A 21,535-nucleotide genomic window follows, 5' to 3' on the forward strand; every position below is an offset into this window, starting at 1 on the left:
ACAGTATTTGGCTAGGATATTGCGTAGTAACATAGCCAGGTGTAAGTGTGCCCTACTTTAAAGATTTTCAGGATAATTAAATTTAATATAAAACGTATTGCAACATTAGATGCTATGTCAAAAAAATGTAAAACACAGCGAAAACATATTTATCAGTTACCCCATTAAAGCTTTAAACCCTGTTGGATTTTTTTTTTTTTTAATTTTTGTTTATGTGTTTAGCTATTTTAATCTTTTAAATAACGAATAAAATAATAATAGCACATTAAATATATTTATTTACACTGAGATAAACCACTGTTCTCTGTTCTGAACTTGCTCTTAACTCATTAGAGTACGGAAATTCTCGACAACTCAATGTTAAGGTGGGTAAATTTGCATTAACTAATTTTAACAAAGGCCCGAAAATTGTCTATCATTAACGTCAGAACCACTCACGCTCTCTGGCCGGCGTTTTGGCCATGGCCAATGGTTAATAATGAATAACTGGAGTGCCGTTAGCCGGCACATGTTACTTCGTACTTTGTCATGTTTGTTATGTTCTTGTTTGCTGGTTCCATCAGCACGTTTTGTTCTGCTTCCTCATGACAGCTTTGTGGCCATCAGCAATGGGCATTTCTCTGCCTTTCTCCGGCCTTTCCAGTCTTGTTAGCGTAAAAAGCTTTTTTCTCTTGCATAAGAAAATGCCAGTTGCTCAAACGACCCGGAGAATTCCACAGCCATTTTGGTTTTGCTAATTTGCCATTCCCGCCATCTAAACACTAATAGTAATCACTAATACACTTGCGGAAAAGAAACAAGCTTCTAGCCCTGAACCCTTGACATTTTCACCCAGGAAAGCGATAAAGTTTTATACTTTTTAATTAGCTTTTTATTCCAAGTGAAAACCGCTTGAGGCAAATCTCGAGTTGGATTAGACACGATTTTCATTAAGACGATCCCCAAAAATCAAAAGTGGTTACGAAAAATTCCACTCGAGTGGGCGATCCAGCTGTCTCGAGTAGCGGACTCATTCAAACTCAGATTCATTCACACAACAAGGAACGCCCATGCAGTTCACCAATCAAACGAAAACGAAAATATTTTTGTAAGTGGGCAGCAAAAAACTCGAATTGCAGCAGCAAAATGCTAAACAATGCACACATTCGGGCTAAGTGAGTTAAATTTTAAGTTTTCAGCCGTTTTTTCTTGTTTACCAATTGAAAACTGTTGTCGCAATATATTGACATACCTGTAAAGGAAAGCAAGCGCTAAATGATTCATGAATATGTATCAAATAGTTGTCTATTAATTGGTAAACTGGATAAAATAGTGAATGGGAACGAGAATATAATAATTGTTTTCCCAAACCATCAGTGCACAACTAACTAACAGTTAACGTGTTTTCTTTGTTTTAGCCCTGCTCTCCAGCTTGGAAAAGAATGAGGGTGGGGCGGGGGTTGGTCAGGTGCAGCGGCCTTTCCGCATAGGACACAGTACGAGTACTTATTTATATTCACTGGTATTTGTTTTCCTCCTTTCGGGCATTTTTGTTTGCATTTTATTAAGACGCAAGTGCCTGGTTACTGTTTATATAAACGTGGTAAGATCACCGAAAAAAATAACTCTCAAATACGAACTGTTCATAGTGTGTTTACATGAGTTTTTACCTGCATTTAGTATTCTCTAATATTTCCTATTCCATTGTAATTTTTTGTAATATGTATAGCAAGTAAAGCTTTCCCTTCAAATGGTCCTAGTATCAGGGATGAGGTAGTCATTTTTTTTTTTCAGTGCTGAAGCAAGTTTCTTCCAAATGGCCGACAGCTGTTTGTGGCTAATTTTATCTTTCTTTCTGTTTTGGATTCTCTCGTTTTTGGCAATTGCACAGGTGCGGCAGTTGGATGGTTTGCAGATTGGGTTACTCCACGCGAATCATATAACCCAAGGCATTCTTTCGAATTTGAGTACCACTTTGTGTCTAAGCAGCGTATAGTATATACATATGTACATACATACGAATGTATATAAAATACAGCGATTTTGCGAATGCACCGCCTGATTTTCATTTGTTTAGACAAATGCGCGAGAAAACAGTCCGGGACGTAAACAAACCCCGGGCATACTATTTTAATAATTACGCTTATCAGCTCCATTCGACGGCGAGCACAAAAGTCGTTTGAAAGGTATGCAAAGAGAACGAGAGGTGCGATAACAGAGCCGGGAATGGGAACTGAACTTTCGAGTCCGCACCATGGGTGTCAACGTGCTTCTCCGGTTTCTGCTGCGATTAGGAGTTGAAAAGAACACAAAGCCTCCCCACGAAAACGACCCAAGCGGAATCTCACAAAAAATTATCTCGTTCTGAAGAACCGAATTTCAGGTAACAGTCGGAAGAGAAGTCCCTGCACTTGCGCAATTACCGCGCAACTTCAAAAGGGGAGTTGTGCACTGGGAAAACGTTTTGGCAGTGCTTAAATCGCACAATTAATCTACGTCCGAAATAAATTCATGTCAAAACACTTCACTAGCACTTATTTAATCATATGAATTAAAAAACTTTTGCAAATACTGGCAGTTGATTTTGTTATGAAAATATCAAAACAAATTATTATCAAAAATCCTTATGAACACTTTTATAACATATTTGATGAAACGCTTGACTGTTTTTTTTTAACGTGTATAACAAATCCTGTTTGGATTGGCTGTGAAAGGAGTTTTCGGTTCTCACGACCGCCTGGAATGGGCACTGGAAGTCCTTGGACCCCGTTTCCACTGGAATGGAATCGGTTCAAACTTGTTGTTGGTCAATTGCAGCTTCCATTTCCTTTCCATCCATTTTCGTAACCAACGGTCTTCACCCCCCTCCTAGCCCAATTAAATGGCATTATTAACCCACTCCACACTCGATTCTTGATGTTGTTCTTCTCACGAGCACCCTTGAAGGATACTTACGGTGCACTTCCGACTGGAAAATATCCAAGGGCGGCTTAAGTCTATCGTTTGCTTGATTTTTCGGCCGACGATGCTGCAGACAATTAGGCGATGTTGTTTTTGTTTGCACTCCGGCAACCCATCATGTCCCGGTGTTGTTGTTGTTGTAGCATTGCATTTCCAGGCGGCAAAAGCGCACACAAAGGATAGAAGCGGGAGTGAGTGTGTGTGGGGTGTATTCTCCCGTTATCCCCCTCTGTTTGCTCTCTCTCTCTCTCTCCCACCCAGTTTCGTGTGCTTTGCCCTGCTTTTGCGTTTGCTTTGCTTTGTTCAAACTCAAACAAACTACCCCGAAGAACCGTGATCCTGACTGCCTTGTTGTTGCTGCTGTTGTTGTTTTGTTTTCCGTAATGTTATACACTCACAGACACACGTACACACACACACAGTGGGCCAGCAGACAGACGCTTAATTTTCCGTTTTCCTCGGGAAATCGCATACAATTATTCGCGGATTTTCGCACCGAATCCGACACTTTTCTCCGCTTGCATTTCGAACTGCACTTCCAATTGGCTCGCGCACTTCTTTCCCGGCCAGAAAACAGTTAGTAGCTTACCGCTATTTTCGTCCCGCCTACGACTGACTTTCCAAGTGCATTTTCGGTTTCCTTCGCTGCGAAAGGGATATCTTATAGACAAACAAAAAACCGTAAAACAACCGCGACCGATTCGTTCGAGAGTCGACTGTCTGCGTCAGTGTGGCCATCGCTTGTAGTTTGGAAATTTCGCGTCCGTAGTGCGACCATAGCTAGAGAATATAACAGCAGCAGCAAGGCCACACTCGCTCTAACGAAGAGCCAGAAATGTTAACCGATTCTGTGAATCGGAAATGTTACCTAACATCTGAACCTTCAAAATTACATGTATGTATATAAATTTCTTGGCGAATTTTATGTTTACAAAAAACAAAATATCATTTGTATTACTAACCAATATTTTTAAAAAGCTAAATATAGTTTATGCTTTAAAAACTTTAATGACTAATCTTACTTTTTTGAGCAGCGTAGTTCCTAGAAACCGTAGTTGCAATATTTGCATATTAATTATAATCATCCGTTTTCTTAATGATTATTTGCAATATTTCGAAATTTCATTATAATCAGATCCACTTTTCTAATGATTATCTAAGAACGCTGACAAAATTGGTGTTACATTGCACAACCAACGACAATACAATTATTTTAATGTCTTTGGTACAAACTAAGTAGTTTTATAAATTGATCTATAAGTGGTCTCTGCACCTTTTAAGATTCCTGTTTTCCGATGGTAAAAATGATTTCGGTATACATATGTAACAACTAAAGTATTTATTTGTTCACGTGGTTAAGCTTGGTGCAAAAGATTATAGAACTCATTGTCAGCATTATCACACAAGTCCACAGCTTAGGGAAATCAACGAAATGGGTGCATATACAAATATATAAAACAACGCTTTGTAAAGCAAACAATACGAAATAGGCGATGCTCCAAGGAGCCTCCTCTAAAGCTAATCCACCCGCTCCACACTGAGTTTGATGTCTGATTTGGGCATCAGGAGCAGTCGTCGGTTGTCGTACTCTACGGGAATCGTAGTTTCCGCAGAGGGAGCATATCTGTGCATCCTTAGCAGAGCCACCAGGCCTACCAGTAGCTGCTGCTCCGCGAAGCGAGCTGCAATGCATCCTCGCAAGCCACTACCAAAAGGCAGGAACGCGGCTGCCGAACGGGATTGCTTGGCCTCTTCTTCAAATCGCTCCGGATTGAACTGCTCGGGATTCTCATATATTCCGGGATCTCTGTGTATAGCCGCCATGGGAATCAGCACATAGTTGCCCTTGGCAATTACAAACACCGATCCGGGAACTTCGTACTCTTTGGTAGCCCGGCGCAGAAGGAAGGGATGTGGCGTGTGCAGGCGAAGCGTTTCTAAAAAGGAGGACAGTTGAATGTAAACTATACAGTATAGTAGCTTCGTATTGTAATAGCTAAACAATGTATCTCCACGTTTGTTATAAAAGATAGATCATTACTTTGTTTACCCATTCTTGCTACGTACCATTCAGGACTTGCTTCGTAAACCTGAGCTCTCTTAGGCACTCCGGTGTCACTTGGCCACCATGCTGCTCCAGAGTCCTATTAATCTCGAGCCTGGTTCGATTCTGCAGCTCAGGCTGGCGGGCCAGCTCGTAGAGGCAGAACGCCAGGGTGGCATTCAGGGGGCCCAAACCGGCCAGAACGAAGCCAAAGGCTTGGGCCGCAATCTCAATGTCGGCTAGCGGCTTTTCCGCGTTGGAATATAGCTGCAGGAGAGTCTGCAGGGGCTGACGATCCCTCCTTCGATGCTCCTGCAACTGCGACAGGGCCACCTTTTGGAAGTAAGCTGTAGCAGGTTCTGCGTAGCTCTTGTACTGCAAAAGCCGAGCGATGAGCGGAAACTGCAGTGCCAGGTAAGCCTGCCACAGCTTAAAGTCCGCCCAGTAGTTGCGTGTCCAGTTCGCAAAGTCCACGTTTTCCTGGCCAACTAGTCCAAAGGCCATTGACGCCATAACTTCTGTGTTATAGGCACCCACGAGTTCGCTTATATTAACAGTTTGATGACTCTTTTCGCCCAGGTCCCTTTGAATTCTGGAGGAGATTTGGGACAGTCTGACCAGGAGTTTCTGCATGTTAGCCGGTGTAAAAACCTCTGCAGATTTGGCGTGCAATGACCGCCATTTGTGACCGTCCAGCTGAAGGAGATTCTCTGAGAGCGGTTCTGCACTGGGATTGCTATAAAGGCCTCGGGAGGTAAAGTGTCCCGCGTCGGTAAATATTATTTGGTGGACTAACTTCAGGTCAAGCGCCAAGATGAACGGCTTGAGGCAGGCGTAGAATCCCACAAACGGCGCCCTGCCCTTGTACGCGGTGTAGATATCCAACAAGGCGTCCTGGGCATGTCTCTTCCCGCTCACCACGCCCTTGATGTTGCCCCACAGGAACTTGGGCTTTTCGTGCAGAATTCCCCGCCGCTTCCAGTAGCCCAGACTGATCTTGACCAGGGCGTAGAACACGGACAACGCACCCACGGCGGTGAGCAGAGCGCGGTGCATCAGATCCATGCTCACTCAGCTCTCTTTTCCGGCTTTTACAATTTGTTCGCGCTGCTTGGTTAGTTTAACAGCTGGCAGTAGCTGCTTGTTCAGGTTGTGTGCCTCAATGCCGCTGGCTTATCAGCGCCATTATCGTGCGGTTCGATTCAATAACTGATAAAGTCCATTGAGTGGCGGCCGCTAAAATGGAAGAGAAACGTGGCTATAAGGCAACTTGCAATAAGTAATGGTAATCAAGAGCTGAGCGGGATTTATTTTTAAAATAGGTACGAAGAGCTGCGACTACGGCTGCAGGATGAGACAGAGGTTGTATGTGCTGCTAGGGAACTCGTCAACGGGCACCCAACGGACGTAGCCCTGATCTATTAACTGCTGTCGGTTGGGCACGCCTTTGAAATGTGGATCCTAAAAAGGGCAGCGATGGATGAGTTCACCAGTTCATAATATGAGGTAATCCGCTGACTCACCACCACCTGCAAGAAGATGCGACCCCGTGCACTGCAATGGTAGCCGGTAATGGCTTTGGAGGCGGTGTCACCCAGACCACCCATGGCGATGAAGCCTTGGTACTTCTCAAAATAGCTCCGAATTTGGCCAAGAATCTCCGCCGAGCCGAGCTCCTTGGCGTGAAGAATCTTGCAGGGCACCTGGTGAAGCACATCGATCACGTAGAACTCCTCGAGCGTGCCAATCCAATCGCGCGAGCCCACGAACTGAGGACCCTTATCGCCGAGGGCCACCAGGATCTGCTGAATCTCCCGGATGGAAGGCACATGGTCGCTTAAGCCCCTTCGACGTTGGAGCCACGAAATGGCCGATTGCAGGGTGCGGTAGCCACAGCCCCAGCCAGCATCCTGGTGGCCATCGCAGCCGTAGTGAAAGTAGTTGAAGCCACCGCGGGTAACCAGCGTCTGCCCGCCCTCAGTGGGCGAAGTCAGCGCGCCTTGCGGATCCTCTAGAAGTGGATATGCATAGTCCTTTGGCACAATTTTCAAGGACGCCGTGGAGGAGTCTCCAAAATCTTCTGCATTTTTCTCCGTCGCCATAGGACTATTTATTGAAACTGGGTAATTTGAAACCCCACGCCTGTTTCACCTGCTTTAGCTGCTCCTTTTGTTTGTTGTTTATTTACCTTGGTTTGTGAAAGTGAAATCGCAGCAGAGAAATTGGAATGTTTTTTTGGCCTGGCTAGAGATGGCACAAGCTGGATCGTCATGCACCAATGACAAAATATCAAAATACTGCGACAATTAAGTGAATCAATATACAAATGTGTGATGCTGAGAGGTTATTGCTCCTAAATCCTACAAAATAAAATTACATTTTTATATTAAACCAACATTAGCATGGCCTCTCTAGGAAGTCCAAAACATTCAACAGTCGAACTATCGATAACAGGCCGCTTTTGCATCGAAATTTAAACGCACTTTTTTGGGGTTTTCTCTTATTTCTCATGCATTTCAAATTTTATTTGAATTATCAAATGTACATTATTGTGTTAAAAATTCATAAATATGTTTTCGCATTTACGTGTGTGTGTGTAGGTGTTTCAACGCTTTATATATTAACACCATTTCTCTTAATTTGTGCCTCGTTTAATTTATAGTTTTTGGTTTATAATAATTGTTAAAATGTTTAGCACTCCACGACTGTGATTTCTAAAATTGAAATATTTGCATTATTGAGTTTCAACTATTTTTGCATTGCTGATTGTTACTGAGTTGCACTTTTGTTAATGTTTAAAAGTTAGCTTAAAAATGCATTGGATAACTTCGCAGTTTTACAATAAATATATAGTTTTTGCAATGTGTGTGTCTGTGCACCAATTAAAATATCTTAATTACATTGTGCGCCTAAATGTTTTCTTATCTTTTTTGTTTTTGGTGTGTGCCAGCAACGGTTTAAAAGAGTTCGATTCAAAATTATAAGTACAATCATAAAATACATTTATTAAATATATTTAGCGATATCACCACGATTTGTTGTTATTGTGCTCTTAAAAATCATGTAACAGAAAAGATTAATATGCTAAATTTTTAATATTATTATATTTATACGTATATATTATGTATGTTATAAATATTCATACGATTTGTGATTTGCCCTCACTACATCGGATTCTCCTCATAAATGCAGTCAAAATACGCTTGCGTCTAAAAAATACATTCTGCTCCTCTCGTGTTCGCGTGTTCCAGTGCGCTTAACATCTCAATCTGCACTTTCTTCTTACCAAACTACAGTCAAGTCTACATCTGAATCGTTGCTTTATGGTGAAAACTACTATTTCCTCCGGTTTTAGGTGTGTCTGTGTGGCTAAGGGTGGGCTGATTTTTTTTGAAAAACATGCACTAATAGTTGCAAACATTTATCTTTGGCTTTTTGAAATTATGCAACGACAGTGAATCTCAAATGGGTTCATTTTATTACAATTTAACAAAAAAAAGCCTTAATGGCTTAATAGTAAAGGGGAATTACGAACAGCCCAATATATGTTTTTGTAAGATATATAGCATTTTCCAAAGATAACTGCTTACCCCTAACGTACATATGTTTTGTTCAATCGTACAAATCGACCCATCCTACTGTGAGGCATCCTGCGGTGCTGGGATAAATGCAATGCAACAGTCCCCTTTTTTCTTACAAGGTGCAATATTCGGTTAGAATGGGTATAGACTTTAGCAGCTCGTTGATGTTATGCTGTTCCAGATGCGCCACCAGCTGTTCGGAAGACTTGAGCAAGTTCACGCAGTTCTGCAGGTTCTCGACAATCTCCTTGGTCATGGTGTCCGACGACTTGCTGATGAGCTCGGCAAGCTTCTTGCCGACCTCGCACTTGACCAGCTCGTCCTGCAGCCGCTGGGCCTGCGCCGCCTCGCTCGCCTGCGACAGATACACCACGGACAGGATGCACAAGGCAATCAGCGCCTCATTCTGCATCACCAGGTGCTGAGCCGTGAGCATGCTGACCATGGCCTCAACGGTTCCCTCGTTGGCAAGGAACTCGCTCAGGCTACTGCGATCGTAGTCCTGGGTCAGTGGGATCTTGTCGGCAATCTGTTCGGCGGGTGCATCGCCCTTGCGTGGCAGTGCATATGCGATTTTGCTCAAGTAGGCGTGCTTGATTAGCCAGGCCATGAGGCGCAGAGACTCCCCGGTGACGCCGGCATAGTCCGACGATTTGCTCCAGTGCACCAGCTGGTCGATCAGTGTTTTGTTCTTCAGCAGCTCCAGTGCGAGTTTCTCTGGAAAACGAAATGTTAGTGATGCGGATCGCATACATTTATTGCCACTACTAACCCTGTCCGTCGACGGTCATGCGAAGCGTGCCCAGCAGCTTGAAGACGACTGGTGGCTGGTGTATTTCAAGCATGGGAAGAATCGTCTGTACCAGGCCAGCCTGGATTACCGCGTTTTTGTTTGGCTTCGGGATGACCAGATTGCGCAGCGCGGAGAGAAGAGCGTGCTGCAGACGCACATCGTCCTTGACGCCATTGTTCTTGGCCAGCACTTTGAGCAGCTTGTTCATGGTCTGCTGCTCCACAAAGTAGATGCAGTGGCTATCGGTGCGCGCAAAGTTGCCCAAGGCCAACACGCCGGTGGTTAGCAGATCGATGTCCGTCGAGTCCAGCCAATCGACCATGTTCTTCAGCAACGGCGTGGTGTATAAATAGTGCATGGAGTCATCTTGAACAATAATAGAAGAATTAATTTCACTATGGATATTCTCAATTCTATACTCCGAACTTACCACCAGTAAGGATTAATACGATGAGTTCGCAGGCGAGCTTCATCAGCGCTCTGGCCTCACTTGTGCTGGCCAGCGTTTTGTACTTTTCCAGCAGGTTGTAGATGGTTTCACACAGACCGTCCTTGGCCAAAATGAGCTTGACTTCGTCACTCTCCGCCTGGTAATGGAGCAACTCCAGGCACATCTCGGCAAGATCGGGATTTGTGGATGCGGCCAGAATGCGAGACAGCTGGATATTTAGGGAGGAGTCAAAGTTTAGATCCGCCACGTTTTCGGTGAGTATACTGAGAAGTGGAAGCGTGTTCAGCAGCAGATCCTCATGCTGTTCCACATTGGAGGCGCCAATGTCTATGATCCCCTGCAGCTTCTTCATCACGCCCAGCTCCATGGCCCGCTTGGCCAAGCCCTCGCCTCCGAGCAGATAGTTGGACAACAGACCACCACGTACTTTGATGAACTGCGCCGCATTGGCCGCGTCCTCGATGGTTGTGATGTCCAGCAGTCGCAGCAAAACCGCGTCACCCTCCAGCTCGAGAATTAAATCTCTGGCCTCGTCGTTCAAGTAGCAAATGTTCCCCAGAGCCCGACATATCTGTATAGGCAGCTCCATGCTGCCGTCGGGCGTGGGCACGTGGCGCAAACACTCTAGGAATGCGGCTATTATGTTCCTCTTGGTGAACTTTTTGCGCTGCACCTCCGACTTGGTGATCTCCGCAATGCACTTGGCCGCCTCCTTGCGCACGTTGGTGTCGTCGCACTTGGTGAGGCCCAGGAAGCACTCCGCCAGCTCGTGCTTATCAAACAGTTTGGGATCCTTCGTGGCCGAGATCTCGCAGAGCAAGTTGGTCGTGTTCGCCGCACTGACGCTGGTCGTCTTCAGTCGTTCAATCAACTCGTCGATTTCAGCTGCGGAAAGCGGTAAAGAATCGGAATTGGTTAGGTTGCTTATTTAAACAATCTGTGAATGATGGTTTGCTACAACCTTTACTTTCAAATAAAGTTATGAATGGGTTATTTATACTTAGCCCCATTTAACTTGTTGTTCGTATTTAACTAATTTACTTGATTAATTCGGCGTCCCTCTATATTCAGAATTCAAATGGTACCGGCATTGTAAGTATATGTATGTTTAGGTATTCTATTCCGTTCCATTTCAAGGAGCACGCAACCCACCTTCCTGCACTGTCTACGTTGAGAACCGCAAAATTGATTGCCTATTTCGATTATCGTCATTGGCTGGACAAAGTCAAGACAAATGCTTTCAAAGCATTTTAGGGGTTTGTGGGCTGGCAGAAAAGAACATTCCTTATTCAGGAATAGAAAGCGTTTTTGTGTTTTTCCATCTGCAGTTTGAAGCGTTTTTAAGACATTGGAAACGTTCGAGAAAACTCGTGAAGCGTGTGCCACATTAAAGCCTCATTTTGCCTAACAAACAGATGGCTCAAGTTATAAAAGGACCCAGGATGGCCAACGATTTACACGAGTCCTGGTCACGGACAAATAAAAAGGAAAACAGTATTGTTTTGATGATGATAATGAGGTTTAGGTTTACTTATTCTGCATAAATTTACAGCTGATTTTTTTGTACATACTAGTGGGTATGAATGGATCCTTAAATGATAAAACTGATAATAAATGATTAATGATTAATAAACTGATAAAAAATGATAAATGTATTACTATAACATAATGAATTTCAATGAAGTTACCCATACCCAAAATATATATATTGTTAAATTTCAGTTTCAGATATTCAAAATAAAAACCTATTAGGAACATTAACACAATATTATTATTTCAGTCCGACCTTTCCTGCCGCCAAGTACACACGCTGGAAATTACATTCCAATAGGACAAGGGATACAGGACACAGGACGAAGGACGAAGGGCAAGAGCCAGACTCCGGCGCTCGACAACTGGCGACAGTTGGTGGCAACAGTAAAAGCAACAGCAACAGCAACATTGTGGACTGGGTTAGCAATTGAACAAACTTTGTGGAGCATAAATAATGAATAAGTGAAACAAAAAGCAAAGAAAACCCTTCAGCCGGGCGGGCAATCGTCGTCATCATCATCCACATCATCAACGGAGGCAGTATTCACGATTTGGGATAGAAACAGCAACAAAGGACGCAACAGCAGCAGCTGAAGCTAAAGCAGCATGCAGAACAGCACACTAACTGCCAGACAAGTTGCACTTAGAAATGTAACCCCAACTAAAGAGAACACAAGTGCACTGGCCGCATTCGAGCGTACCGACTTTGAGGTACCCTAATGGTAAAGTTACAAAACACAAATTACTTTAAAACCAATTGTACAACATAAGATTGTCCAGCAACATAATAGAATACACATTCAAAGGCTGATGTCAGCGGCGATATGACTTACTAGACCCTTGTAAAATTTATTGAAATACAATTTTCACTTTTAAAAACAAAAGTTGTTTGATTACCTCAGGCATAAATAGTATATATGTAGATATAGAAATATTTATCTTCAAAGCGATTTCCGAACCTCATCCGACCTTTATAGGTCGTTCCCCTCTTAAACTGTCTTATTCCGTATGAAAACTTGTGGAAGTATTTCAGATGTTGCCATACAGATTAGGAGCCCAATATACCCTTCAAATAGAAACGCACCCAGTGGAAATGTGTATATGCACTACGGGATGCATCTGCATGTCCAGGTAAAGGGGAATGTTGTATTTGTTTGCCCGACGCAGCTGACTGAATGCAATTGGACAGGTGGCAGGTTGACAGGGTTGAGGTGAGGGATGCATGAGAACAGGTGCAGTGGCAGTGGCAATAGTAGCGTCACTTCCGTCTGACAGGAGGTGGCCCAGACCAGACCAGAGCAGAGTAGACCTCCTTAATGCGTCTCGGTTGCTGCTTCACCGCCTTTTGCGTGCCTCCGAATGTTTGCGTTTGCTTCGGTAACTGGTACTCGCTGGTATTCAGAGTATGCCATGCCACTCGTTCATCCGCCCACCCATCTATCCACCTATCCAGCCATCCAGCCATCAATCCATTCCATCCATTCCGTTCGAGTTCCGTGGCAAGTTCGTTAGCTTCACGCTGCGGAAGCGGGATTCGTTCGAGGCATTTATACGCCTGAATTTCTGGGGCAATGGCTTTATTTTATTTTCGTATTTCCTCTTTTTTTCTGGGTATGATTGGGAACTTTGGCCTGCGTTTTATTTGCAGTCCGTAGTGGTATTTTATTTTCTCCATTTAACGATTCACCGACTTTGGCCACATACAAAAATAGCAAGTAGCAAATAGCAAACGGCACAGAAATCGGCAAAACTAGTGCAAACTTATTGTTGCTGCATGTTTAATTCATGTGCAACTTGCGACGCTAATGTCGGTTTTAGTTGTATTGTTGCCTTTTTGGGCCTCTTGCCAACGAAAAATTCGGAAAATGTGGGTTAAGTTGGAGAAAGAGGCCTGGCTCAGAAAATGGTAGCAATGGGAACCGTGTAATTCAACGAAATGATTCCTTTTGCATGGATAACTGGGTGATGTAAGTGAAATGCTGTTAAAGCCTAATAAACGTTGCTGAAAGTTCAAATTCAACAAAACTGTTGGACATTTTAGAGATAAAAACGTAATGTACAATAAACGAACTATATAATAAAAGATTTTTATATTTTTATAAGCTACTCTTTATTTACACGGTGCGTTAATCCTTACATCTGTCTATAAAATACTAGAGACTATCAGTGGTGGACTAGACCTCCTTCACAGACTCATTCTCCAGCAGCAGTGGGTTGTGACTAGACCTTCCCAGCTGGAGTAACGCCTGGCAGGCGGGAGTGGGCATGTGGCCGACATGCTGGAGCAACTTCTGGTTGTTTCCCTGTCTCGCCCTAAGGAACAAAGTATCCCCTGGAAGCAGATGTAATTTGAAGTGCTGGTAACTGGACAAAGTTTTATAGTCCTCACTCAAAGTCCGCTCTTGCCTGCACCTTTGTGTGAGGTCCGAGATGTAAACCTCCTCGATTTCTGCTTCCAGTTTGGCCAACTGCTGTTCTGTGTACTTGGACAGATCCGTCGGGCTCATGTAGTAGGCCACATGCCTCGTCTGACTGAGCCGACGAAAGCTGTGGGTTCTAAAGATTGGAAGATTGGACCTGTTTACAGCCGTCTCAGCAGCCGAGTGAGTCTGGAACTCACCTGGTTGGCGTGAAACTGTAAGCAGGAGCGGCTGTGATGTAGTGCATGGTGACGAAGAGGAAAACCAGAGCAGCCACCACTCCGATGACGAGTTGCTCTGTTTGGTAAAGTGACTGTCGCTGGGGCATCCGCTGATTGGCCGACTGATAAGGTCGGCGAAAAGCGGCTTCCTGATCGGCATAATCTTCCTTATGGATTTCGCTCTCCCCGGCATAATCCTTATACTCTGAGCGATCCTGGTCGTGGCATTGGTCACCCACTGCCGTTGCTATGTTGTACTCAATTCGTTTTTGGCAGTCCGTGAGGCAGTCAGCCGCCTCGCTGATGCGGCGAAAGGCCTGCTCAGCCCCAGGGGATTTATTCTTGTCCGGATGGAGACGCAGGGCCAGCTTGTGGTAGGCCCGCTTCACCTCCGAGTAGGTGGCATAGTGAGAGACGCGCAGCACCTCATAGTGATTGCGGCATTGCAGTACCTTCTGCACCACGTCCAGCATCGCGAGAGTGAATCCGTGGGGCAGGGCGTCCGATTGGCGAGTTGGGCCTATGGTCCGCTGGGCCTCGCCCTTCAGTCTGAGTCTCACGAGAATGTTCTTCAGCTCTAGTAGCGCCATGATCTCCTCGTGATCTTGTAAGCCATCCAGACCCTCGTTGATCCGCCTCAGCGCCTGCTCGTAGTGTCCCAGACACAGGTCACTCACCACGTTGTCCACGCACAGGTCCATCCTCCTCCGGTTCATTGTGGAGCTGTCGTCCTCCGGCTCCTGGTTCCTTTCTCCTTCTTCCCAGCAGCGTGAGTAGACAAAAAAGGATACTTTTTTCTCTGTTCGTTTGTAAACTTTAAATTTGGGTTGGTTTCTCTGGGGCAATCCACTGGGTCAATAAGGATTTTATGTAGTGTATGGATGTATGTATGTATTTGTATGTAAAACCAATTTTTGTGAACACTTGAGAAAAGATAACTTAATTCTGATTTCCCATGTACACTTAAATTATGTCAGGTGCCGTGTAAATACCAACGATTTCACGAACTTAAGTTGACACATATACAAGTTGCATTTTGTGTAGCTTCGTTAAACGTTTAAAGCGGATAAATTGAAAGTTTTAGACAACTTTTTCACTTCGAAAGGCACTTGAACGTTTAGGGGATTTCCCCAAAATGCTAACCCTCTTTTGGCCCCAAGAAGTATGCTGCACAACTTGCCAAGGAGAGAAAACCTCCTCGAAAAGACTGCCAAGTTAATTGAAATTAATTTCTATGCCAATTTGAATAGGGCACAAACTCAATTAAAACAGAGCTCTATCCACCCCACATTTTCATCATTTCGCCGCCCTGCTCGCCTCATTCATTCTCAAGGCCATTAGAAGGGCCAAAATCTTATTAGCAGTAAAAAGAATAAAGCGAGTGGAGGGTGGGCAGGATGGGCAGGGAAATCACAAGTCACCCAGCTGAATTGGAGGCAAATGAAGCAACGAGGCCGGAATACGCAAGAAGGAGGCAATAAATTCGGGGCCGGGTAAACTACAATAACAGCCAGCTAATCTGGGTAAGCTGCGTGGAACGAATGAAAAAGCCCAAAATAATAACAATAACAATAAAGAGGCAGCAGCTCCGGAATCTGGAATCTCGAATCTGGCGAGGGGAGCTGCCTGTTTTGGCAGCTGATATCGTCGTCAGTATCAGAGTCCGAGCTTTGGGGTTGATGGAAGCCACAGCCGCAGGAACAGCAGTCAAATTGTGTCGAAGACGCCGAGCGAAAGCGTCGACAAATGCAGTCACAAAGGACCAATTAAAGTCCAAAGTGACTGAGCCGCAGGGAGGACATGGCAACCATCTCGCAGCTGGGATCTGCACAGGGAGCAAATACAACCGCGAAGGTAAACGAAGGTAGTACTATTACTAGTACTTTTTCATATTTAACTATCAGATTTACATTCATGTTGCCAACATCCTTGAACTTTAAAGATGCTTCTATCTCATTGGCCTTTCATTTGATTTCAAAACATTCTACATAGTATTATCAAATCATATTCAGCCAAGGGGGTAACCCAAGATAAACTAGTTTTTAAGAATATAATACACATTTAGTAGTTATTCTCCCGGATATACAAAAGTACATAATAACTATTAAATGTTCCGAAGCGTAGGTCTTAAAAACGCTCTATATAATATATATATAACATATGGTTACAAAAGGCTAGGAATTGTTTTCAGTGTGCGAATGGGTCTCGCTACGCTGGACGCAGCTGGGGGGTTACATGGACAAGTGAGGGATACAGTGGTGTGGGGATTGGGATGCACCACCGCCCCAGAGAAAAGGGGAAGTTTTGAGGCCGGGATGGCCGGCACGTTCAAGTGCTGTGTGTTGTCGTTCTGCACAGGTTCCCCTCGGGAAAGGGTATACAAACAGTACAGTCTGTGGGCAGTGTTTATGTGTTTATGTGCAGTGCCGTTTGAAAACCAAGAAGTTTAGAGACTTGTTTACGATTAACAATTCTCATTGGTGACTGACCCAAATATACACTCAGTGCGTATGTAATTATTTAGTTATACATCCGGCTACACTAAGAAACATATGTTTCCATTTTGAACCACATTAGCATATATAACTAAAACATTCCACTTTTTAGTTAATCACAACTTTAGCTTAACAATGACTACTTCAACTGAATAGTACAAGATTTAAGCTTAATCACGAGTATGATAGTTTTGCAATTCACATAATAAATATGTATTATAATGTTCTGTCATCAAACCAACAAAGGTGGAACTGATTTCTCCCTGTGCATTAATTCTGTGTTTTGTCTGTTATATCACGCCCCCTGGGGATAAAACGAATTGTGAGGACTGTGGGGAGTGTTGAGACTCGCCGGTAAACCTGGCACCTCGCAGAAGGCACATTCTCATTTATTAATGCGTCGTCACTGCTGTTCCCAGTTCCCATTCCTATTCCCATGGAGTGGAAGGATCGGGTGGAGGGTGCGTGCCAAACGGTGGTGGCCGGTGTCTTAGCCGCACTTAGATCCCGCCAGAGCTGCCGGGGCCATTAAAGGATAAAAAAGCGGAATTTCTGATTGGGAACCGCTGACACTGTTGGTCGCGATAAGTGGGTGCGCGCAGCAGCAGGAGCGCTGCATCTGCCTAATCCCACCGGCCCACTGTGCGAGGAGTGTGGAGTGGGGAGCGTAGGTATTGATTTTTCTCACATGTCTCCGGCAAACACTCATCTTGTCTAGGGAGCCATACCGCACCGCACAACCCCCACCCCCACCACACTTCCCCTGCTCGGAGCAACTCGCTCCGACACCTGGCAGCGATTTGGAAGTCTTCGCAGCTCGTAAATGCTGCACTGCAGCCATAAAACGGCCCAGCAATGCAATGACTCGCATGAGTTGCGTTTGTTTATGCAACGGAAAAGGAATCCGGGGTCTGCTGTATGTTGTATGGGATGCTCCATAGGCGGAGAAATGCCCCGATGTTACTCACTCGCCATGTTTGCCGTCTTTGTTGATTATTCCGCTGCTGCTTCTGCGACGTTTTTGCTTTTTTTTTGTTCTGTGGCTGCGTGTCCAGGCACGTTGTATCACTGTTAACTTGTAACACTGCTGATGGGCTAATGGCTGCTGCTCGTAACTGAACACATTTCACGGCTTTCTTTCAGTCGCGTCTCCGTACAACTTCCGTAATATCCGTATAATCCGTGTAATCTGTATTTTTCGAGTCGCGTTCACACGTTCACCCGCACCAACTGCAATTCTAGTGTAACCGCAGCGCTAAAGCCGCAAGATACCGCGCATGAGTGTTGCCATATCGATGTGTATAAGCATCGATTATAAACATCGATTGATTCTATAATTATCGATTTATAATTATTCAGAAAGTAGAGCAGAGGGAAAAACATAAAACAAGGTATTTTAAAGCTAACCGATGGCTATCGAATAGAAATAAAATGCTATTTTTATATTTTTTTTTTATGGACCTTGCTTTCCTGTTGAAAGTCCGTGCCATAATTTAAAGATATTTAAACTTTTGTGTTTCTTATTCAGTTCTTTTGTACCACAGAAGAATATTGAACTTCAAAGCAAAATCGGTTATATTTGTAGGCAATATTCCACGTACGTACATTTACAATTTGGCACCACAACCTGAACAGTAGCTATTTTGTAGCTAGCTTGGCCCAATAATCGATAGGTGACAACACTGGTCGGCACATCCCACTCACTCAACAAATTGTTTACCACAAAAACCGTGCTGAAAGTGACCAAAAATAAAGTGCAGCACGGCGCAGAGAATTTGCAGTAATCCCAAGACGCCCAACCATTGATTCCCGTAGCGGCGTCCACCCGGATTCCAGCCCACCGCCACCAGCACGCCATTCCACTTGGGGAGCCTCTCGGTCGGATCGGTCGAACAGTCGCGATTGCCCGGTCGTCCACGAACGCTTATAAAATTGGCAAGATAACTAAGCAGAGCACAAAGATGCCGCCAGCATCAGCGGTAAACAACAGCAACGCGGCCGCCCAGGCGGCAAAAGCCGAGCGGGCGGAGAAGCTGCGCGGGGCACTGAAGGGCTTCATCGTGGCGGACCGCCAGCGACGCCAGGAGGAGTTTGAGGCGCAGTGCGAAGAGCAGCGACTGCGACGGGAGCGCGAGGAGGTTGAGCGCCAGAACCAGGTGGCCCTGGACGACACACGCGGCCAGATCACCCGACTGGACGAGCAGCTGGCCGACCTGCACAGCCAGAAGCATCAGCTCACCGTCCAACTTAAGAAGGTGCTCAACGAGGACGAAACGCGCAAGAAACTGGCCAAGGAGAACGAACTATTCGCCATTCAGCAGGCGGCGGCCAGTAGCCCGGTCTTCCTGCCGCCCCTGCGCCTTCAACACCAGCACCATCCGCTGATGCAGAAGGTCTGCACTGTGCACAACTGTAGGATTCAGGTTCTAATAGTCATTTTTTTCGCACAGCCCCCGTCCGGCGGACAGCCAGGAAAACGCGGCAGGAGTCCATCGCCGCCGAGTCAGCAGCAGGCCTACTACAAGAGCGCCGCCAGCTACGCCCAGCAGAGTAAGCCAGGAAGAGGTCAACAATGTGGTCCCTGGGCCTCCGACACAGTGAACGCTGCGTCAGGCAGTCAAAAACATGCACGCAGTTTCAGTTGGATTTTATTAGCTTAAGTATAGGATCTGCTCATATTTTGATTAGTCATTGAACTGGTTAGCACATATGAAATAGGTTTGAGCAACAAATATTAGTGGTTTTTGTGATATCATCAGCTGTGCATTTTGATCGAAGTGCCTTTTAAAAGTTCATAAGATCTATTGAATGTTAGCACTAATAACTCTTAAATTGAATTTCTAATTGGGAAAAATTAAAAAGGTAGAATCGTATCGAATAAGTAAATGATTAGGTTTTGTATTGGTTTCTTAAATTTATTGTATTTTTCATAGTATACAAAGTAGGTCATTATTATTACCGCATTTTATAGTATAAAACAATATGTATTTAGGGCTTTCTGGCAGATAGCTCGAGTTTTAAAAATTCAACTGCAAACTGGCGTTGATCTGTTGTGCGTAGCTTTCGCTGTTGTTGATTAACTGCTCGCTAACACTCCGTCCTGTTCATGAGAAACCCATTTTACTGCGCACACTAACCTCTAATAACACAGGCACACAACTTATGTTCATTTCGCTATTTGTTTACGATCGATTCGCAGAACACGATGACTACCGTCGTGCCGCGGACTATGCTAGATTATCATGGAACAGTAAGCACCTTACTTGCAATACCAAACCCGAGATCCTCCGTCGGAACGATCGCATCCCAGATTCTTCAATGAACACTCGCTTTCCTTCTCTTTCAGAGACATCGGCGCAGTATCCGGGCACGGGAACGGTCTTCTATCAGACGGTCGCTCCTCCGCCGACGACGCAGCACCAGGCGGACGCCCGCTTGCAGTCTATTTACAACTACAACCTTCCCTTGCGCCAGGCCTACCACGTGGATCTGCCCAGCGCCACGGTCAGCAAGCCTCCGGATTCGCAGTCGCCCAAGGCACCGTCTCAGTCGCAGCCAATGCAAGTTCTCCACATCAACCTCGACCAGCCGACCATCTCGCAGGCAGATCTGGTGGCTCAAGCTGGCGGCAGCATCTCGGTGAAGGCCTCCCAGCCGCACGTGACCATGGAGAAGCTACCGGACCGCTACCACATCGAGGTGAAGCACGACGGCCAGCCGCCGAGCCACGTCCCGCCTCCGCCACACATGCTGCCGGAGGGCGTCATCTTCAAGCCGCTGCTCAACGAACTCTCTTTGCACAGTAACGTGCTGCAGATAAGCAGCAGCCAGGTGGGTCTCATTCTCAACAATAATATCTATTTATTTGTGGCTAATTATGCATTGCATCGTCCCAGAATTCTCATTCAAACAAGTTGCTTCTTTGAAATTAATGTTCAAGGATGAGGCTTTATTACATATAACATAACATAACATAACAAACATATTTGACTAATTTACAAGGAAGAACTAAAAGCAATAGTCTGACTAGTTTGACTAACACCTGACCAGTTTCCTCCACAGAATCCGAAAACAGCCGGAAGCATCACACAGGGCTATGCCCCTGGACGAGGTGGATCCGCCCACGAGCAGCAGATGGCTCGGCAACAGTTGGCCATGCTGCCTGGCCAGCCGGGAGCCCCGTCCGGATCCGTCTCCGGGTCCGCCCAGCCGCCTCCTGGCCAGCAGATGCATTATACGCGACGATTGTACTAGCCACGACTGTGAGCTAATCCCCTATTTGTCGCTACGGAACTCACTCACTGATATACTTACGATTTTAAATGGACATTATACTGACTACGCTTCCCACGGGGAGTCGGATACACGAAATAAAGCACACAACTATGGCGTCCCTATTTTCCAATCGATAATACAATACTGTAATTGGATGGTGACTGGTATAAATGGATTGGTGTACTCTGTGGTGAATACGATACAAAATCACTTTGGCTTTTACACGTGGGGCCAACAACCAAGTTGACCTCGCTCGCAAGAGTTTATTAAATTCGAATATTTATAGATCTATAGTTATTAAATGAAGAGTATCCTATACAAAGGTATGTAGACAATAATTCGCTAAAGTAACAACTACTCTTGCGATTTGCGATTTTGGAATATGGATTCACTTACCCGCTTTTTATAACAAACTTTCATTGTATTAATTGTTGATACTTTAAGTCTGAGAAAAATTTAATTTTTTGTGTTTGCTCAGCTGCAATCCGAGTATAAAGATAGAAAACATATTTCCATGATTTGCTAAAGGTGTAGTGTCTTTAAACGCTAACAATGCTAACTTTATTAAATTTCCCACTCTTTTGTTTGATTGAAATTTTGTTCACTGTGTTGCCAGTTGATACCCCGCCCACATGGGAAGCATAAGGTTTTTGCGCGGGCTTTTCCTCTCCTATAAGTGATCTCCCCTTGGGAGACAATCTCACTTAAGTCAGTAATTTGACGCTAATTTTCTCGAGGAAGCTAACCAGAAGTGCAAGCAAATGATTCATAATTCATTCTAT

The 21,535-nt window shown here is 44.8% G+C and overlaps 6 protein-coding genes across 51 annotated transcripts in view; 1 reads left to right on the forward strand and 5 right to left on the reverse strand.

Moving 5' to 3' along the window:
* The window catches only part of LOC6528343 (protein MTSS 2), a 36,491-nt gene extending 32,820 nt beyond the window's left edge, over positions 1-3,671 (reverse strand). For 42 of the 43 annotated variants that reach the window (XM_015198915.2, XM_015198906.2, XM_015198912.2 and 39 more), the window contains exon 1: positions 2,935-3,671. The gene's annotated coding sequence lies outside the window, so the exon portion shown is untranslated. The remainder of the gene's footprint in view (positions 1-2,934) is intronic. The other variant, XM_002089360.3, reaches the window with a different exon arrangement.
* Positions 3,672-4,260: 589 nt separating this feature from the next.
* On the reverse strand, positions 4,261-7,311 carry LOC6528353 (probable cytochrome P450 6u1). The gene is made up of 3 exons (XM_002089366.4): positions 7,173-7,311; positions 5,008-6,220; positions 4,261-4,877 (listed from the first exon to the last, which is right to left on the reverse strand). Exons 2-3 carry the CDS (start codon positions 6,047-6,049, stop codon positions 4,459-4,461), a joined length of 1,461 nt encoding a protein of 486 aa, XP_002089402.1. The 5' UTR covers positions 6,050-6,220; positions 7,173-7,311; the 3' UTR covers positions 4,261-4,458.
* Positions 6,265-7,086, reverse strand: LOC6528354 (probable Ufm1-specific protease 1). Its single transcript, XM_002089367.4, has 2 exons — positions 6,508-7,086; positions 6,265-6,445 (listed from the first exon to the last, which is right to left on the reverse strand). The coding sequence occupies exons 1-2, from the start codon at positions 7,084-7,086 to the stop codon at positions 6,323-6,325; spliced, it is 702 nt and encodes a 233-aa protein (XP_002089403.1). The 3' UTR covers positions 6,265-6,322.
* Positions 7,149-17,581, reverse strand: LOC6528355 (rap1 GTPase-GDP dissociation stimulator 1). The gene is made up of 4 exons (XM_002089368.4): positions 17,447-17,581; positions 9,789-10,694; positions 9,338-9,724; positions 7,149-9,282 (listed from the first exon to the last, which is right to left on the reverse strand). Exons 1-4 carry the CDS (start codon positions 17,451-17,453, stop codon positions 8,678-8,680), a joined length of 1,905 nt encoding a protein of 634 aa, XP_002089404.2. The 5' UTR covers positions 17,454-17,581; the 3' UTR covers positions 7,149-8,677.
* On the reverse strand, positions 13,434-17,585 carry LOC6528356 (dnaJ homolog subfamily B member 12). Of its 2 annotated transcripts, XM_002089369.4 has the most exons (4): positions 17,447-17,585; positions 13,963-14,740; positions 13,732-13,898; positions 13,434-13,674 (listed from the first exon to the last, which is right to left on the reverse strand). In XM_002089369.4, exons 1-4 carry the CDS (start codon positions 17,451-17,453, stop codon positions 13,517-13,519), a joined length of 1,110 nt encoding a protein of 369 aa, XP_002089405.2. In that variant the 5' UTR covers positions 17,454-17,585; the 3' UTR covers positions 13,434-13,516. The 2 variants fall into 2 exon arrangements, with proteins under 2 accessions (XP_002089405.2, XP_039226582.1); XM_039370648.2 differs by lacking the exon at positions 17,447-17,585 and having other exon boundaries at positions 13,434-13,898; positions 13,963-15,831.
* Positions 17,586-18,130: 545 nt separating this feature from the next.
* On the forward strand, positions 18,131-20,890 carry LOC6528357 (G protein pathway suppressor 2). 3 transcript variants are annotated; one of them, XM_002089370.4, is made up of 5 exons: positions 18,131-18,871; positions 18,929-19,028; positions 19,678-19,728; positions 19,825-20,309; positions 20,541-20,890. In XM_002089370.4, the coding sequence occupies exons 1-5, from the start codon at positions 18,440-18,442 to the stop codon at positions 20,730-20,732; spliced, it is 1,260 nt and encodes a 419-aa protein (XP_002089406.1). In that variant the 5' UTR covers positions 18,131-18,439; the 3' UTR covers positions 20,733-20,890. The 3 variants fall into 3 exon arrangements, with proteins under 3 accessions (XP_002089406.1, XP_015053925.1, XP_015053927.1); XM_015198439.3 differs by having other exon boundaries at positions 18,133-18,871; positions 20,529-20,890; XM_015198441.3 differs by lacking the exon at positions 19,678-19,728 and having other exon boundaries at positions 18,133-18,871; positions 20,529-20,890.
* Positions 20,891-21,535: the final 645 nt, after the last annotated feature.

The sequence above is a fragment of the Drosophila yakuba genome, chromosome 2L (genome assembly GCF_016746365.2).
Source record: "Drosophila yakuba strain Tai18E2 chromosome 2L, Prin_Dyak_Tai18E2_2.1, whole genome shotgun sequence".
NCBI classification, from domain to species: Eukaryota; Metazoa; Arthropoda; class Insecta; order Diptera; family Drosophilidae; genus Drosophila; species Drosophila yakuba.

Excerpts from the sequence above, each read along its gene's own strand:
- LOC6528353 (XM_002089366.4), bottom strand. The coding sequence starts at position 6,049 with ATGGATCTGATGCACCGCGCTCTGCTCACCGCCGTGGGTGCGTTGTCC. Across the intron at positions 4,878-5,007 it reads TACGAAGCAAGTCCTGAATG|AAACGCTTCGCCTGCACACG; the intron begins GTACGTAGCAAG and ends CCTCCTTTTTAG.
- LOC6528357 (XM_015198439.3), top strand. The coding sequence starts at position 18,440 with ATGCCGCCAGCATCAGCGGTAAACAACAGCAACGCGGCCGCCCAGGCG. Across the intron at positions 18,872-18,928 it reads ACCATCCGCTGATGCAGAAG|CCCCCGTCCGGCGGACAGCC; the intron begins GTCTGCACTGTG and ends TTTTTCGCACAG. Across the intron at positions 19,029-19,677 it reads CGCCAGCTACGCCCAGCAGA|AACACGATGACTACCGTCGT; the intron begins GTAAGCCAGGAA and ends ATCGATTCGCAG.
- LOC6528356 (XM_039370648.2), bottom strand. The coding sequence starts at position 14,699 with ATGAACCGGAGGAGGATGGACCTGTGCGTGGACAACGTGGTGAGTGAC. Across the intron at positions 13,899-13,962 it reads TACAGTTTCACGCCAACCAG|AACCCACAGCTTTCGTCGGC; the intron begins GTGAGTTCCAGA and ends TCCAATCTTTAG.
- LOC6528355 (XM_002089368.4), bottom strand. Across the intron at positions 9,725-9,788 it reads CGTATTAATCCTTACTGGTG|ATGACTCCATGCACTATTTA; the intron begins GTAAGTTCGGAG and ends TTATTGTTCAAG. Across the intron at positions 9,283-9,337 it reads CATGACCGTCGACGGACAGG|AGAAACTCGCACTGGAGCTG; the intron begins GTTAGTAGTGGC and ends TTCGTTTTCCAG.
- LOC6528354 (XM_002089367.4), bottom strand. The coding sequence starts at position 7,086 with ATGGCGACGGAGAAAAATGCAGAAGATTTTGGAGACTCCTCCACGGCG. Across the intron at positions 6,446-6,507 it reads GCATCTTCTTGCAGGTGGTG|GATCCACATTTCAAAGGCGT; the intron begins GTGAGTCAGCGG and ends TGCCCTTTTTAG.